Source organism: Polypterus senegalus, chromosome 6, assembly GCF_016835505.1.
Source record: "Polypterus senegalus isolate Bchr_013 chromosome 6, ASM1683550v1, whole genome shotgun sequence".
Taxonomy (NCBI): Eukaryota; Metazoa; Chordata; class Cladistia; order Polypteriformes; family Polypteridae; genus Polypterus; species Polypterus senegalus.
The window spans coordinates 33,768,516-33,787,794 of record NC_053159.1 but is presented as its reverse complement, the minus strand read 5'-3'; the positions used below and the strand labels follow the sequence as shown (position 1 = coordinate 33,787,794).

At 39.6% G+C, this 19,279-nt stretch overlaps 1 protein-coding gene and 1 long non-coding RNA gene across 2 annotated transcripts in view; one reads left to right on the top strand and one right to left on the bottom strand.

Annotated features, from left to right (window-relative positions):
* The window catches only part of epha8 (eph receptor A8), a 649,052-nt gene that overhangs the window by 66,261 nt on the left and 563,512 nt on the right, over window positions 1–19,279 (bottom strand). Inside the window, 1 exon segment of the mRNA XM_039755789.1 lies at window positions 5,970–6,066. Coding sequence (XP_039611723.1) covers window positions 5,970–6,066 — 97 coding nt within the window.
* On the top strand, window positions 1,735–18,248 carry LOC120530947. Its single transcript, XR_005634044.1, has 3 exons — window positions 1,735–1,788; window positions 1,989–2,103; window positions 17,902–18,248. It is a non-coding gene; the product is annotated as an uncharacterized LOC120530947 (long non-coding RNA).

Below are 19,279 nucleotides of genomic sequence, written 5' to 3'. Positions count from 1 at the left end.
ATAAGTGTATATGCTGCACAAGTTCAGGCAACATTGTAATACCATGCATGCCCAGCGGGTAGCACTGCTTCCTAACCCTGCCATTAAGTGGATTCTAAACAGGTTGTGCTTGATTGGCTGTGCGGCACATGGAGCCCTAGCTGGTCATTACAATGATGAATGGCAGCAAAATACAAATCCTACTACTCATATAGCACCATCCAAGATCATCGCCTTTCCCAAACTCTGCAATTCTACATATTAGCTGAATGTAAGTCATGTTGTATTATTTACATGACATAACCGTCATTGTTTAGGAAGTCACCAGGCTGGCGTTTGCAATTTTTTGCAGGTTAAATGACTTACTCAATGGGACTGACAGTTTCCCATCCTTTCAGTACTGTCTAACATGCTGGTGGAGGGAGTAGTTTAGAATTCCTTTTCCTGGGGATCTATTTCCCAAGCAGTGTACTTTCTGCAGCTGCCGTTATCTTGGACCTCTGACCCATGGGTAAAATGAAGAAGCACAAATAGGCAGAGCTGAACTGCAAGGTAAGGCAGCAGTGATAAACACCTGATATGGCTGTCAATGGGTGTCAAGTCTCACCTTCGAGGCACCAGGTTTTCAGATGAAGAATCAGCCAAGGAGTCCGCAGAGGCGAGCTTGGAGGGCCAGTCAAATGAAGGTTTGCTTTCTGGAGTCATTTGGCTTGAAAAAAAATGGGAGGCGTTTGTTACTTGGCTGGGAGGTGTGGCACCATCTGCCTGATATACTATAAGTGGCATGATGGTTATTGTGAGGGCATGGTGCTGAAGTGGTGAAGAAACTCTGGAGTACTGGTGAACACTGGAGTAGATGTGTAATGGCCTGGAAGAGGCTCATCTTATGCTTCTCAATACCTTTGCATACTGAGAGGTCAGTATCAATCCTTCCATTCTCTAAAACCACTTTGATTATAAGGTTTGGAATTCCATAGTCTATCCTGCTAACAAGTTCTACAAGGTAAAAAGTAACACAGAATGAATCTCCAGTGTAAAAATGGTGCATTTACACTTCTAAAGTCCATTTAGTATCACCATCACCATCACCAATCTAACTAGAAGCCCTGAAAAGCAACCCATAAGAATAAGAGAAAAAGTGCTATCTCCACATTGTGTCTGGGTTGATATTTAATTTCAGGTCCACCTATGATGCTACAGGAGCATTTCATCACTGGTTCTCTTACTTCCAAGATTGGCAAATTGGTCCCCTTGGGAATCTGGTGATAAAAAATACTTTGGCCCAACCTCACCACACCCCTACAGTTAGATAGTAATGGGATGGGTTTCTCTAGACCTGCTAAGAAGACAAGATGATTTCTTTATTTTTTATTAAATTTTCAGGTGGACTCACAAGACAGCAAAATATGGAACAGAGAGCAGTACGTCCCAAGTTTCACAGTCCATCGTAACACTAGTACATCTGTACCCCACATTATTAAGTGGCCACATTTCCTACACGTATCAGGATTTAAATTTTGCAATTTTTTAATATCTAGCACAAGATTCACAAAAAATGAAATGTGTTTTCACTATAGACACTATAAAAAATGTATGATGCAAAATTCATTGTAACTAATCACATGACTAGTCACTCATGTTGCATAATGTGGATGCTGTTGTCAGATATAGTGGCTGAATATGAGTTTGAATTCCACCCTTAATTATTGTCCATGTGGATTTTTATCTAGGTACTACAGTGTTCCTACCACATTTCCAAAGATGTTCTGGTTAGGCCACCTCGCAATTCCAGACTGAAATTTTGTGAGTGTAAGTAGGCCCTACAATAGAGTGTAACCCTGTTTAGAGTTGTCTTCAGCCTTGAACCCATTGTTGCTGGGATAGGCTCTGGCCCACTGGAACTCTTCTTCTACATGTTAAAATATTGTTAGCATTAAGTGGGTGAGAAGGTTATGTGTAGTTTTTATGTGTTCTTCATGTGTGAAAGGTTTTCCCTATTTTTTACACAGAACAGTAAGATGTTATTGGCAGCAGATGGGACTTCTGGTTTCCTTTCATCACCTGCTTCACGGTCAAAGAAAAAAAAAAAACAATGGTCCAGTCAAACTTAAGGGAGAACTTATGGTAAGTGCTTTCAATACTCTGAACTAGACTTATAACTGCCTTTTGATGGTTGAAAGGAACAGACATAAGAAAACAGCTTTCACAGCCAAGGATTATCCCAGAGTCTCACATGTTCCTGCTAGAGGCAGCAGGCAGTAAAGTAGCCACCCAGAACATAGTTGGAGGTTACCATAGTCACAGCAAACTAATGAACAACATATCATAGAATGGAGAATGTACTTTTTTGTTACTTACCTTGTAAAGACTTTTCCTTTTAAGTTTTAGTGATCTTTTACAAATTTTTATCTGTCTGCATTTCATTCTTTTCTACTGTCAGACAGAATGCTGACTGATTCACTTTAACCTTTGTTTGCTATAGGTATCTTTTCAATATAATGCGATTTCATTCACTTGTAAATATGTAAGTTTACTGTGTGAGGAGAAACATTTATTATGTGAAGAGCAGTTTGAGTAGAGGTCTTGCTGATTATAATTGCTGGATCATATTCAAGATATCACCTTGCCTTTTCTGCCATGTATTCACAATTCTGAATGTGCTGAAAACTGTCTTTCTGTGGACGGAGCTATCGGATTGCTTTTTCCACCTTGGACAATTGCTGTGGAGGAATTTAATGTAGTGACAATTATAAAAACAACAAGAAGATTCTTTTACATGTTAAACTTTTGTTAGCATTAACTTATGTGCCTTGTGATGATGTGCCTGCTAACTTTGAAGAGCTTGTGGATATTCCTACTCCAGAGCTAGAGGTGTTAAATCATGATATGCAACATTTAATAGTAATATATGGACAGATGATACTTTTTGTTAGGAATTACACATATCATGGTGCTATATTTATTCAGTACACTTAACCTTTTATTTACTGTTTTTTGTTTTCTTTCCATTTGTGTGTAGTGCTTCTCCTGATGGTATGTTTTGTTTTGCCACATTTTCATTTTTTACAATAATGTCTTATAAGTAAATTAAGTTAATCATGAAACCCAAAAAATCAATCATAATCGATCTCGCCCATTCAAAATTATTTAATTTTTTTTTTTTTACATCTTCTTGCCTCCTCCAATCTCGCACCAGTTTCTCAGACACATCAAATTTTGTTACCAATTTCTTTCACCACTTCAACGACTTTTAATTTAAAACCAGCTTCATATTTTCTTCTGATCGAACGCTCCATTGTGGATAAGGGATGCTCTTATGATAAATGTGTATGAGAGTGTGATATACAAAAAACATAAAACAGTGCAATCGTCACTTTGGAATAGTTCGGGTATTACCATGTGGTCATGTAGCCACAATACATAGAAAAAAAAGGCAGTGTCCTTCGTGGTTACTCTCTCAGGTGGGCATTAGCATATCATAATCTCTTGGACCAATAGCATTAGAGTTTTCTGCATTCGACTTATATGACCGACATTATAAAATACCAGAAATTATAAAGTAAAATCAAGTCCCGACTTATCTGCGAGTATATACGGTATGTATCATAACAAGTCCAGCACCACAGGGGGTTGAGGATGTCAAAATGGGGCACCACTCTCTCAACTGAACTTCTGACCCATTAAAATTTGGATGTAAGGATTTTAGAGCTCTTTCACTTATTTAACTTGCAGCCTTTGTTCATGGCCAGATAACTACACTAACCTCTAACGCTTAATTTACACCGAAAGCAACACATCAGCACAGCATACACATTCTTCCATGTAATCGATGCCAACTCCATATGCATTTTATATTGTGAGAAATGGACGGCAGTTTATCCCGGCCAACACCCCCAGGCCGCTAGATGGAGTCCTCACTGCAACATGGAGGTGCCCCGAATTCCCGCAGGTCATCATGGACAATATAGTTCGGCTTCACAGCCCTGCTGGATATCGTGGGGGCCCCCAGGGGACGCTGCAGGGAGGCATGATTGTTTCTATTATAGCCCAGAAGTACTCCCTAGTAACGGGGATGGAAGAAACAAAGTACTTCCAGGCTGAAGGAACAGAAGAGTTTTCATCTGACCCGGAAGTGCTATTGAAACACATGGACTAAGGGACAGAAGCACTTCCGGGTCAAGGACTATAAAAGGACTATGGGAAACCCAGCAGATTGAGCCGGAGTTGGGAGGGAGTATGACAGAGCTGCTGGGTGGAGAGGAGGATTTATTATTGATTATTATTGTGTATCGTGGAGGTGCTTGTGCACATTATTACAGAAATGTAATTAATTTCTTATATTTTACCTGGTGTCTGGACATGTTGTCTGCAGGTTTTACGGGGCAACAGTGACCCCTACTGTCACAACACATAAATGAAATCAGGAATAAAAATAGCAGTTTTTGTAGTTTTCAAAGTTTTTTCTGCTAATTTAACCATGTTTGTGAATTAGTGGTAGAATAAAATGTAATCCTAGCAATTTTACTTTTGTTTTGAGCCCATATTGTTTGTTTAGTAAGTGAATTGAGCTTGTTAATTACAATAGTTGTGATATTCTATGTCTAGCGCTGTTATAAATATGTATGTCTTCAATATCTATGAATCTATTAAAGAAGGTGGATGTTGGAGAATGTCAAAAATGCAACCATATTTTTTTGTTTAGTTTGAGGGGAGGTTATTAATACAGAATTCTTTAAATAAATAATAACATGTATCTATAAAAATAATTTTACCAGTGATTTCTCACTGTTGCTGTTTTACTTAATGTGACTAAAAGTAAGATTAAACTTTCACTTGGGTATATGCAATGTCTCCATTTTGACTGAAATATCACTGCCCCTTCAAAATGTCAGATTTATTCACAGCTCCTTATCCACTTATCATAATATATATACTGTATATGTAATGCAGAAATTATTACCAATGGAGGGTTAGCTTATTTAAAATTTTATAAACATTATTGAGTTCATTTCTTGGTGTACACAAATGTCACCATGCACTTTTATCTGTATAGTTGTGTTAGTGGGCTTTTGTTAATACACCTCTTCAGCTCTTGAATGCTTAGGTAAATCACAAACTGCAGAATATAATGCTTGTAAATTCAGTAGAATATTAAACTAAAGGAGTCTTTATGCAGTCCATTATGCTCTCAGCATGCTGGCTGGAATTGGTGAAACACGCCAGTGGATGGTACATCTGCCAGTCAGAAATGTCTCTCTATGTCCCTTCAAAGGTAATTGACCTTTACTTTTATGGCTCTGATGCAACTTACTTGGCATTTTCAAGCACTAATCTGACTTGCAGTTTCTGACTAGTCTGGTATGTGCGGGTAGCATGCAGTTCCTGAGGATCTTCATTGATGCATTCCTCCTTCAGTCATTGAATGTCTAACTATCTTTAATTTCAATAGCACTCCACAGCCATATCACGTTATGCTTTTCACTCAGAGTCACAAAGTAAGCCAGGATTGCAGTTTGTCCAAACTCATTTTTTACACCCTTACCCATTACAGCACTGTAAGCTTTGGCCACCAAGAGTTAGGATGCACCATTAATCTTACTGCGGTGAACATCAAGTAATGAAAAAGTGACCTGAATGACATCTTCAATAAACAATGATCAGAATGTCAAGCAGCCAAGAACTTGAAACAAAAATGTAGAAAATTGATGTAAACACATTAACCAAAGACTGTGAAGGAGAGCACAGGAAGCAAAGTATTTTAAGCCTATGACTGGCAACTATGTGGGCTATTCTTGGCCAGGCTACTGGAATGGACAAAAAATTTGAACCTTCATATAGTTTAATCTCTCCAGCGAAGTTTCATTTTTGCAATGTGAGGAAAAACACCTAAAAAGCCGGTTGGTGATGTATGGTGGGCTGATGGATATGCTACTTGTGAGAGATATGAGAGATGAGACATGACTATGTATCAGTTTTGATTTTTTTCTTACCTCTTACGACAAATCAGCACCATCAGAAAGGTCCCCAACCCCATAATAAGTGCCAGGCAAATCCAGATAATTGTCATGGTGTTGTAACGGAGAGGGACTAAAACAGAGAAGATGGAAATGAGCTTGGTTAGTTATATACACCTGCTATGATTTAATTGTCATCTTCTAACCAGGCCAAAATAAGACAATGGATTAAACTTCCTACATTGTTTTATTCAAAATTGGCACAAGCAAGACAGTAAAAAAACCCGAAAATTTTAAGAAGTGGTCCTATTAGTGTTAGGCTGGAATTGGCTCCCCATTTATACCAGGGTCTCTCACTCATTTACTTCTCATAGTCTAAAGCCTTCACCCTTGATTATTAAAGCATTAGGCAATTATCAATTTACTTCTTGAATAGATTCAAATCAGAACCAAAATAATTTTTGTACAGTGGATGTAAATATAAGACCTAACTGACAAGAACATTTTGATTTTAGGCCATCCGTTTGTAACTTTGACTTTATGCTTGGATTCACTATCTTGCTGGAAAACAAATCTCCTCACAGGCATTCTTATTGACAGCACCAGGCTTTCCCCACATTTTGCAGCATTCGTTTTACCAACTACCCTCTTAAGCCTTTCAGGTACTACTTTCAGGTACTATTAGAATTAGAATCCTGCAGCATGATGCTGCCACCACCATGCTTCATGGTGAGGATGAAATGTTTGGCTTATGACAAACATGGCATTTAGTTTGATGTCACAAAGCTCAATTTTGGTCTCATCATACCATAAAACCTAATTACCGGGCAATAAAGAGACTCCCATGAACCTTCTGTCAGACCTTCTGCTTTGTTTTTTAACAATGGGTTTCATTTTTCCACTTTGACAATAAAGCTGGTGAAGCACTTGGGCAACAGTCTGCACAGTCTCTGTAGCATCTTGCATCTCCAGCAGAATTTTCATAGGTCTCTTGGAGGCTTCCCTCACTAGTCTTCTTCATGCATAATCACTCAGCTTTTTTAGATGGCATGCTATATGCATATTTACAGCTGTGCCACACTCATTCCACTTCTTAATGAATAGATTAACTGGACTCAGAGATATTCAGTGACTTAGATATTTAATTGTCTTTATCTGCTGACCTGAGATTTTTCAGTCACATTGTCATGGAGTTTAATGGAGTCTGTGTATCTGTTCAGTTGCTATGTCTCTATCATTCCATTATTACTACAAATGTTCGTGATGTGTCATCTGTTGAAATGACAAATGCAATTCATTTTATTACTACAGTACATGCAGTAAAAAAAACCACAGCCCTAAACCACAGTCCCAGCAATATACCACTTGTGTAACAGAATAAAATAAAAGACGTTCATTCCTTTTTTCAGACACCTTCTCACAATCCTCTTGTCTAATTACAGTAAAAATAATAATAACAAGCCATCAACTATCCAATAAATGATCTGTTCGATATTCTTATCCTTCCTCCTTCTTCACCTCCGCTGAGTATTGCCCGCTACCATGTAACTCCAACTCACCTATCTGTAGAAAAAGACCATTTTATGTCGGACCCGTGAGTGCTTACGGTATCATGCCGTCCCCTGTAGGAAGCACTTCCAGTTCATAGACAAAGTAGAGTGGACCTTCCCCGACAATGCCCTCTACTGATCCCAAGGGACCCCTACAGGTCTGCACTTCTGACTCCATTTCCCTAGCACCTTTGCTCTCAACTGAGCTCTTACACGAGGACCACTGCCACCTAGTGTATGGTGGATGGACCCACTCACAATTTCCAGCTTCCTCCTATAACATCTGGGCATTATCTAATCTTTCCACCCAGCTAGCCAATGATGTTTCTCTCAGGCATCCCATCCAGGTAATAATTCATGCTCTCTCCTGGCCAAGGAATGCCCGTTCATATGCCACAATGTGAAAACTCCCAAAGTAGGGTTGAACACTTTTTATAGGTGCTGTATCTTCACAATTCAATCATTTTTCTTTAATTGTGTGGGATGTAATTGGGTTTGAAGTGGTGCTAGCTGATGTATCATGGATGTGTTCCTTGGCATTGTGAGATTACAGTGAGGGTCACAACAATTAGAAGGTGAAGTTTTCTAACGTTTAACAAAAATCATTTCAGGACTTGTTTGAATCTGTATCTCTTCCCTTTCTATTTATTCTGCTTCTGCCAGTGTCCTCTGAAAAGAATAAAAATGTTTTTGAAAAAAAAAATAGGGCTAGGTACAAGTACCCCTTGGTGGATCATAATGGAAGATGCCTATAGCTAGGAATATGGATGTGCTCAGGGTCAGCCTCTATAAGCTATCTTTTGGGACAACAAGTCAGTGCAGAAACATCTACAGAGACTCTTGGGATGCCCAGCCATGCAACGATGTGGCTGCCATTTAGAGTTGACTAATTAGAGGCCTCAGGTAGCCCTCCGAGATTTGAGGCTAACCACCAGGTAAAACAGAATGAGGTCGTTTTGGCAAGACAAACTAAGTGGTATGTCTGTGTGACTGAGCTTGCACACACAGTCTCAGTGTGACTCACCTGCAAAATCTGTTAAGGGTAAGAAATCGGTAACGTTACAAATCCACATAAAGTTTCACCATTACACACGGATAATCAGGCATTAAGTGTGATTAAGGATTTAATGATGTAGGTAACGGTGCCAACTCTTTAATCTCTTGCAAGCTTTACATTTTGGGTCTTTTATCTGCCTTCCTTACTGCTACCAGTCCTCCAGAAATCTGTTACTCCTCAAAAGTGAGCCTTCTTTGTCCTCATTCCAGCAGGTTTCCTTCTTGCACTGTTAAGCCTCTACCATTCCCTGGGCTTTAGTTTGAATATTCTGCTGGAATAACTGGTAGCTTCTTTTCTGAGGTAAAGTTCAACTCATAACCTACAAAGCTAAATGCAAGGTAACTGCAGAGCAGCTTAAATAAGATAACATAGAGACAGCAAACACATATAACAATAGCATGAATAATAGGGTTGATCACAATCTCTGATTTAGTTAATAACAAACACACAGAAAATCTACCTTCTGATCAAAGCAGATATTCTGGATGACTACAACAGCATCATGAAATGTTTAAGATCATCTGTATCGTTTTCAGCACAATAAAGATTATCTAGCCTGCAATAAGATGGAATTAATAAAGAGCCGTCAAATAACAAGTAGGACTTGGCTTCATTAAAGGCCACAACCAAAACGCCACCCACATTTCAAACAACAGGACCAATTCAAAAATCTAAATCAGAAATGCACCTTAACAATTACTCTGTTTTTTTATTTGTTTGTACATCATTCCACATGGCAAGCCATAATATTTGGATGCTTCACTTTGTGCTTCAATTTTGTTCAAAGTACAAGCTTACTAATGTCACATGTCACATCGTGGAGTATGGCACATTGCAGTGATGCAGTCGAGGAGGCAGGAGTCAGAAACCCTGAGAATCCACGTGCTGGATTGCAAATGGATCCCCCATAAGTCTGCCAATGTGCAGCAAAGTGCAACCCACAAACCTCTCCAGTGCACATGAAAAGTAGACAAAGCGACATCAGTTGTGCCTTTTACTGGTGTCTGGGTGCATATTTCTGGTTTTGTTGGCACTGCATGTAGCCCCTAAGAGAGGAGAAATTTGCTTAAGACTGTTATGGTTAAGTGTTTTGTGCAAAATAAGTAAATACAATGGTTTTTGTCAGTGGGGCAACTAGAATTTGATGGATTCCACTGAGCCCTTTCTTATTTGCAATGGTGATGAAAACGCTGACAGATGAGATTAGTCAGGAGTCCCCGTGGACTATGATGTTTGCTGATGACATTGTGATCTGTAGCGACAGTACAGAGCAGGTCGAGGAGACCCTGGAGAGGTGGAGATATGCTGTAGAGTGGAGAGGAATGAAGATCAGTAGGAACAAGACAGAATACATGTGTGTGAATGAGAGGAAGGTCAGTGAAATGGTGAGGATGCAGGGAGTAGAGTTGGTGAAGGTGGATGAGTTTAATTACTTGGGATCAACAGTACAGAGTAATGGGGATTGTGGAAGAGAAGTGAAGAAGAGTGTGCAGACAGGGTGGAATGGGTGGATAAGATTGTCAGGAGTAATTTGTGACAGAAAGTTATCAGCAAAGGTGAAGGGGAAAGTCTACAGGACGGTAGTGAGACCAGCTATGTTATATGGTCTGGAGATGGTGGCACTGACCTGAAAGCAGGAGACAGAGCTGGAGGTAGCAGAGTTCAAGATGCTAAGATTTGCATTGGGTGTGACAAGGATGGACAGGATTAGAAATGAGTACATTAGAGGGGCACCTGAAGTTGGAAGGTTGGGAGACAAAATCAGAGAGGCGAGATTGCGTTGGTTTGGACATGTGCAGAGGAGAGATGCTGAGTATATTGGGAGAAGGATGCTAAGGATAGAGCTGCCAGGCAAGAGAAAAAGAGGAAGGCCTAAGAGAAGGTTTATGGATGTGGTGAAAGAGGACATGCAGGTGGATGGGTCCGACAGAGCAAGAGGTAAAGGACAGGAAGATATGGAACAAGATGATCTGCTGTGGCTACCCCTAATGGGAACAGCCGAAAGAAGAAGAAGAAGAAAAAGTTCCCCAAGTGGAATTAAATTAAATGTTGTTTAAAAATAACAGCCCTCATCTTCTCCATGCAATGTCACCACTACAACAGAGCTAGTAGCATTCAAGAGAAAGGTTGTGATTCAGCAAACTTGCCACCAAAATAAATGCCGCCCAACCAAATTCCCCAATCCCAGACCTCCATCTCTTCCTGCTATTGGCCTCAGATGAATACCACATCGGACCTGTTTGCTCAGCCACTGTGGAGATTGCGTGCTTCCTCTAGGATAAAGAACTAAAGAGGGTACTTTTTAGCAGCCAGCTGAGAAGAATACTTATTGAGCAGGTGGGGCCAGCTAACTGTAGTGTTTACTGCAAGGGTCTTAAGTACTTATAGCCAGCTACCTGATTGATACAAATTCTCTCTGGAAGGCTCCCAGTGGTATAGTGTTTTGTGTGACAGGACGTTAGGGAGGAACAACTTGCATGAGTGATATCTACAGAAGAATAAAAGGAGTTAGAGGATCCAAAGTACTTGTGTGAAGGGCGAGGAGAAGCTGTGAATCTGGCGGGAGTTAGGAAAGACTGCATGCGGCAATGTGGATGAGGAGGTGGGAGTCAGGACTTCTGAGGATTGTGAGGAGTTGGTTTGTAAGTGCATGATGGAATAAGACCTGTGACTGTTATGAGTGCATGTAGAGGAGGACAAGGCAAGATGCACCACTTATTCTCCTGGTGTCTGGGTGCATATTCATTATTTTGGAGGTGTTTCCCCATGGGCCCTAACTGAGGGAAGTTGGCTTAAACACACTAGTGAAGTGATTCGTCTGTTTTGTGTGAAATAATAAATACATCCTTTTGGGTATGTGATCAAACTGCGCATTCTTCATATTGAAGTGTCTTTCCCATTCTGTGTTTGTTACAAAATTCATAACTTTCAATAAAGAAAATAAAATAAATTCCACATATTATTTAGTGCATTACTAATTCGTAATCATCGGATTGGCTGGCCCAGCACTGACTCAGCTATTGAATGGCCAATAAGGGGAGGCAGCTTGATGGCCATGGTCTCCAGGACTTTGAACAAATCCAAATAGTATTATGTGGTATCATCTACTGTTGAATTCTGCTCTGTACTTGTACTATTTCTGTTGCACTATTATATTGTATTGAGGATTACAGTACAGTAAACCCTCATTTATCACGGTTAATTTGTTCCAGACTCTACCATGATAAATAATTTTCCACAAAGTAGGATTCTTTATTTATAAATCTAATATTTTCACAGTTAGAGCATAGAAAACCTGTTTACGACCTTCTAAATACATTTTTTTTTAACATTATTAGAGCCCTCTAGACATGAAATAACACCCTTTAGTCAAATGTTTAAACTGTGCTCCATGACAAGACAGTTCTGTCTCACAATTAAAAGAATGCAAACTTATCTTCCTCTTCAAAGGAGTGCGCGTCAGGAGCAGAGAATGTCAGAGAGAGAGAGACAGAGAGAGAGAGAGAGAAAAGCAAACAATCAAAAATCAATAGAGCTGTTCGGGCTTTTAAGTATGCGAAGCACCGCTGAACAAATCAGCTACAAGGAAAGGAGCAACGTGAAGGTAGTCTTTCAGCATTTTTTAGAGGAGCGTCCGTATCCTCTAGGCCAGTGTGCGAACACCCCCTCTGCTCACACCCCCTCCGTCAGGAGCAGAGAATGTCAGAGAGAGTGAGAGAGACAGAGAAAAGCAAACAATTAAAAATCAATACGTGCTGTTCGGGCTTTTAAGTATGCGAAGCACCGTGCGGGATGCATGTCGTATATCATTGAGGAGTTTTATTTAATACGTAATACGTGCTCTGATTGGGTAGCTTCTCAGCCATCCGCCAGTAGCATCCCTTGTCTGAAATCAACTGGGCAAACCAACTGAGGAAGCATGTACCATAAATTAAAAGACCCATTGTCCGCAGATATCCGCGAACCAGCGAAAAATCCATGATATACTGTATATTTAGATATGCTTACATTTAAAATCCGCGATGGAGTGAAGCCACAAAAGTCGAAGCGCTATATAGTGAGGGATCACTGTACTTGTGTTCTCTTCTGTGTATTGTATTGTATTTACCCCCTTTTTTGACACCCACTGCACTACCTGGAAAGGGGTCTCTCTTTGAACTGCCTTTCCCAAGGTTCCTTCCATTTTTTTCCATACAAGGGTTTTTTTGGGAGTTTTTCCTTGTCTTCTTAGAGAGTCAAGGCTGGGGGGCTGTCAAAAGGCAGGGCCTGTTAAAGCCCATTGCTGCACATCTTGTGTGATTTTGGGCTTTATAAAAATAAATTGTACTGTATTGTAATGAATAAAGCAGAAATAAAATCTGCAAGTAGAGAGATCTTGCTGCCAATGTGCCAATCATGACCCTTTAAACACAACAAAAGTGGAGTGTCAATGTCCCAGAATCTTTGTTTGTTCTCTTTTATAGTGATAATAAAGATTACACTTTTGAAGGAGACAGAAGTCAACATCCCAGCCATGCATTCCTCTACAATCTTGATGCCTGCCATTTCAAGCCTGGGCTTGGATGCCAGGATATCTCACTGACTACGCTACTGTAATTTTACCTAAGGGAAGCAAAATTAGCTGCAGGACCAACATGTTTACCCTGTTAATGGTGGTAATTATTCAATTATTACAAAATCACAAAATAGCACACCTCCAATCAACAAACATTTAGGATTGAGGTTGTATACAAGCGTGCAGCTCTTCAAACAAATCGCATCTAGCTGTAAGATTGCTGTTATAGTGAAGAAGATGGGTGCGCTGATGATATCAGTCTACATCCCGCGCAAGGTCACAAGATGAGAGACCAAACACAGGCAATAGATCACAGATACTAATCCCCATGTCAATAATATTCTTTCCCTGAAAGAAGTAGGTTGTGGTCACAGTGACAACGCTCTGAAAACTGAAATTAAAAGAGTGTGAAGTAAATGAAGTGAAGCCCACCATGAATTAATGCATGGGTGTTTTCAATTGTTTTTTGCTTATTGATGTGCTTTCTTAATTATTTGTATAAACTTGAGCATTCCATACGCACCTGCCTGTCATTTTGCATTTAATGAGAAAAAAAATTCTGGAGTCACTTCTTGTCATGTTCAGACATTGAGTTGAGCAGTGTGTGTTGTGGTTTTTCAGTTACAGTGGTACCTCGGCATACATCCTTAATCCGTTCCAGATCCTTTGACTTATATCAAACAGGACATATAACAAAAAATTTTTCCCATATGAAATAAAGGGAAAATGATTAATCCGTTCCCATGAAAAAAAATCCTATTGTTACTGGCATATTATACATTGATGGGGTTGTATAAAATAATTTAAACACTGCTTAAAACTAAAATACATAAATACAAAAGCAATTAGATGAAATAAATGAAAATTTAACCTCACTTTACTTTTTAATAACATCTTTGTTTTTCATAATCGTACATACCATCGTTCTCGGCATACGGTATGCAGCAGCCAAGTCCCGGATACGCATGCCACCTTCATACTTTTCAACAATCAATTCAAATTTACGTGAAAAAACACAAAATCATGTGAAAATTCACAGAGAGTCATAGCGCGGGTTGTTCACTGAATGCTAGCAACTGCCGTACTGACACTCGTGGGCAGTCGTGGCTTTGTCTCAAGAGAGGTAAATAAGGGCAGCGCGCGGTGTTCTAGCATGCGAGTCGCAAACAGAGTCATTCCAAGCAGGATGTATACCAAGCTGGACTTATTCCAAAGCGGATGTATACCGAGGTACCACTGTATTTCTCAATTATGATTATTCTCTTGAAATGGACGTAGAGATCTCCATGGTGTAGGAGTATATGATTTTTATTATGTTGTATTTTCTTGTGCTTTAAAAGCAGGGGTCGCCAACTCCGGTCCTGGAGGACCACCGTGGCTGCAGGTGTTCATTCTAACCCTTTTTTTTAATGAGTGCCCAGTTTGTGCTGCTAATTAACTCCATGTGAATTCATTTTAATTGAATTGCTTTTTTAAGATTTGTTCCCCTGAATTGCTTGATTTCTTTCCTTAAATGCCACCCAAACAGAAATGAAATGTGAAGTGAGTGAGCCAACAGAAGACCAACTAAGTCCAGGCCTCAAACTCCAACCAATTTCACTCCAACCAGTTGCTTAATTAGGCTCTGATTCTTGTTAATTAAACTCTTAATTAAACTCGTTCTTTAATTCCATGGCTTGTTGTTGCTCTCATTGTGCAATGACAGACATTTCCGAAATTGTTGATTTTTCCTTTACTAAGAGCACTGTTCAAATGTTTTGGGGACCTGAGCAGATTAATATTTCTGAGACCTCCACCCTTTTTTATTTTCAGATATTGTACGATGATCACAGTTTGCTGGTCATGTTTTGGTTCATTTTGTATCTCATTCTTGTTTGGCTCGATGGTGGGCTGGTGCCCAGCCGGGGATTGGTTCCTGCCTTGCGCCCTGTGTTGGCTGGGATTGGCTCCAGCAGACCCCCGTGATTCTGTGTTAAGATATAGCGGGTTGGACAATGACTGAGGACTATTGTTAAATTGCTAACTAAGGAAAAAGAAACAATTAAGAGGCCTGAGACTTCAAGAGGAAGTCAATTAAAATGAATTCAAAAGAAGTTAATTAGCAGCAAAAACAGGTCACTAATTAAGAAAAGGGTTAGAATGAAAACCTGCAGGCACTGGGGCCCTTCAGGACTGGAATTGGCGACCCCAGCTTTAAAGCATTAAAGTTTTTCATTAATGTTTAAACTGTATTTTACTTGAACGTTTGATTACTGTAAAAGTACCTTGTCTAAACAAAGAAAGAGAAAAGTGTTAGTAGGGACAGAAGGCAGTTTTACAGAGATGGGTCTTCTGAGTTCCAAAGAACAGACAGACACCTTTTGCAGACAAGTAGGTTTTAGAGAAAAGTCAAAACTTTCAACGTAGCAAAATTATATTTTAAGAAAGATCAAGTTCTAATGGTCATTTTTCTGGGCATTCCACTTGTGTAAAATGTACATTTCCAAACTATTGGTTAATTGGTTAGTTTTGTGCAAGCACATCTCATGCACTTCATGACCTTCAAAAATGACACCGGACAGAGAGGGGCTGAGGGTGCTCAACTTGGGCCCTGACAACCTATAAAATGTCAGTAGCTTAAAGTGAAAATACTGAACAAAGAGACAGCCAGCAAGGAGGAGTAGAAGAAAAAACATAGTCACCAAGAAAGCACATGCCACGAGATACAGCAATGTAACCTTAAGACACTGACTGTAATACACATTGAATGGGTTGGCCAGAATCTTCCATGACAGCTCCTGAAAAATCCAGGTTGTATGGTATTATTTTCCTACAGTCTATGTTGTAGGATCGGATCTTCCCAAAACACGTCCACGATAAACTATATGGGATAGAGAGGTTACATTCCATAATAAACTCTGAAATTTCCAGTGCAGTTTTCAGTCTTATGATTGCAGCTGTTGAGGACTTATCTAAGTCTAGATTTAATACAAAATTAAAATCTACAGTCGTTATAATGTTAGGAGTGCTCATGCAGGGAAATGATAAAACTATCTTAAAAGAATACTTCATCCGAAAATTTTCATTTTTTTGTTAGTGGCCTTGTGCTGTTATAGTGATGGCCGAGAAGGGTTTCAATCTTGTGTTTTCATAGAGAATGGAGATTATAAAATTTGTCATGTAATGGACTTCAATGAGAGCCAGTGGGGACTAATGCTGAAGTCAGAAAAACGCAAAAATTTTGGAATTTGCTTTTAGTAAATTTTTGTTATCACTTTTTTAGCATGTGCATATTCATTCTCTTTCTTCTATGGCTCTGTCAGAAATGTACCTTCAATCCTTTTGAAAATACTTTTGTTCAGAACGAAAATTATCAGTGACAACACAGAGGTGACAGAGTGCCCTCAATGTTCTGAACAGGATAGAAAAGACAAAAGGAACTGGGAGATAATTCAACTCAAAATACTAGCAGAGGTCATTACCAAAGTCCATATTTACCAATGAATAGTAAGCCTAATATGCTAGCCATAGATTAGTCGGATACTATATACCACGCTAATGTTTCTGTAACACCGCTGAACGCACAAAAATGTTTTGAAAGTATCCATCCAAAATCTTAGGTAGTGTGCAACCCTGATCTTTATGCCATCTCAAAGGTGATGACAGGCATTGTCACTTCTGATTGTCTCAGTCTAGCAACCACTTAGCAATTGTATGCAAAACATGACCAAAGTATTGGCACTCACAGAAGAAATGGCAACGCATCAATACATTAAATCATTTTGATCCCCAAAACATTTCAAAACAGAAACATACCTCATCATTTAAAAAACAAGGACATCCATTTAGAAATGACAGAGATACTGGGGCGTTGTACCGTGTTAACCACTGTGAGTGTAGTGAGAAGGCAATTAAAATGACACATTTTATTGGCTAACTAAAAAGATTACAATATGCAAACTTTCGAGGCAACTCAGGCCTCTTCTTCAGGCAAGATGTAAAAGTTGCATATTGCATTCTTTTTAGTTAGCCAATAAAAGGTGTAATTTTGCTTGACTTCTCACAAAATGACAGAGAAAAAATGATTTGAAAAGCACAAAATATAGCACTCAACAACAGAGTCCTGGAATGTCAACGCTCCACAGCTAAATATGATTTTCTGGTTAAAGAAAGGGAAACTTTTAAAAGGTAAGGGAATGGTATAATTTCTATTATATGACCTGAAGGGGGAGCTATATTGGAAGATGACAGCTCCGCTGTGTAGTTTACATCCTAAAGTGTGTGTACAATAGATGCTGCTACTTTAACGCTAGAATCCCTGAAGCCTATGAAAAAAGTTGTAATGCTGGGCCACCTTAAATTCCTTCGCACCTCTTCATCAGCACCTTTGTTTTGCAAATGTGTCAATCAATACTGGCAGCCTGCTATCCCATCCCCCATGGATGCAGCTGAAGATCTCCCAGCTCCCAGAGGTGCAAGGGAATTTAAGGTGGTCCTGTACTACAATTTTTTTTCATAGGCTTCAGGGATTCTAGTGTTAAAAACCATATTTAATGTAAAGGGACTAATACCCCAACGGATAAGTTGTAATTCTTTTGTTTTGTTTTTCCTTTTATCAAAGTTTTTTGTTTACTAAATGACAGGTCACGTTTTGTATTTTTCCTGAACATAACTCCGTGTTCAATATCCAAGATAGTACTATGGCATGAGAGAGTTTAGGAGTTGTCATGCAAATGGGACAGTTTAAGGGCTCTGGTGATGGTAATGTTACACTGCTCCAGGGGTTGGCGCTGACTGTTAACGGCTTCTCTTTTCCTCCCACTGCAGACCAGAAGATTGATGGCATTTGAATCACCGGCATCACTTCCGATGTCTGTTTGACTGGACCCACCTCTGATCAGTCAGAACCAGACTCCCGTCTGAAAAGATGTTTAATCACATTTTGTTTACCTTTTTGAAATTCAGTTGCTCACCCATACCCCAACACTCTTTATTGTGTCTTACATTGTCTAATTAAAAGCAGAACTTGGCTTCTTACATTTGAGATTGAACACAGACCCCTATATATTGTGAGCCGGGGGGCTGATTGCACCCTCAGAGAATACAGATGTTCCTGGGAAAACCCCTTAAAAACGTTGACAGACTACCTTCACATTGCTCTTTACCTTATTTGTGCTCTGTCGCGTGATAAACCTCTCGCACAGTACACCGCATACTTAAAAGCATGTACATCAGTTTTGGAGTTGATTGTTTGTTTCTTTCTCTCTCTCTCTCTCTCTGTCATCTCTGTTTTGTCATGAAGGGTACGTTTAAACTTTCAAAAAAGAGACAAATGTTTGTTTGCAGTGTTTAAATAAAGTTCCTGTCTCCAACCTCCTGTGTTTCTGTGCAAATCTGTGACCCAAGTGTGACAATATATATATATATATATATATATATATATATATATATATATATATATATATATATATATATACACACACATATACACTCACCTAAGGGATTATTAGGAACACCTGTTCAATTTCTCATTAATGCAATTATCTAATCAACCAATCACATGGCAGTTGCTTCAATGCATTTAGGGGTGTGGTCCTGGTCAAGACAATCTCCTGAACTCCAAACTGAATGTCAGAATGGGAAAGAAAGGTGATTTAAGCAATTCTGAGCGTGGCATGGTTGTTGGTGCCAGACGGGCCGGTCTGAGTATTTCACAATCTGCTCAGTTACTGGGATTTTCACGCACAACCATTTCTAGGGTTTACAAAGAATGGTGTGAAAAGGGAAAAACATCCAGTATGCGGCAGTCCTGTGGGCGAAAATGCCTTGTTGATGCTAGAGGTCAGAGGAGAATGGGCCGACTGATTCAAGCTAATAGAAGAGCAACTTTGACTGAAATAACCACTCGTTACAACCGAGGTATGCAGCAAAGCATTTGTGAAGCCACAACACGCACAACCTTGAGGCGGATGGGCTACAACAGCAGAAGACCCCACCGGGTACCACTCATCTCCACTACAAATAGGAAAAAGAGGCTACAATTTGCAGGAGCTCACCAAAATTGGACAGTGTGGGGGATGGTGTGGGGGTTGACTTTAGGCCCCTTAGTGCCAATTGGGCATTGTTTAAATGCCACGGGCTACCTAAGCATTGTTTCTGACCATGTCCATCCCTTCATGACCACCATGTACCCATCCTCTGCTGG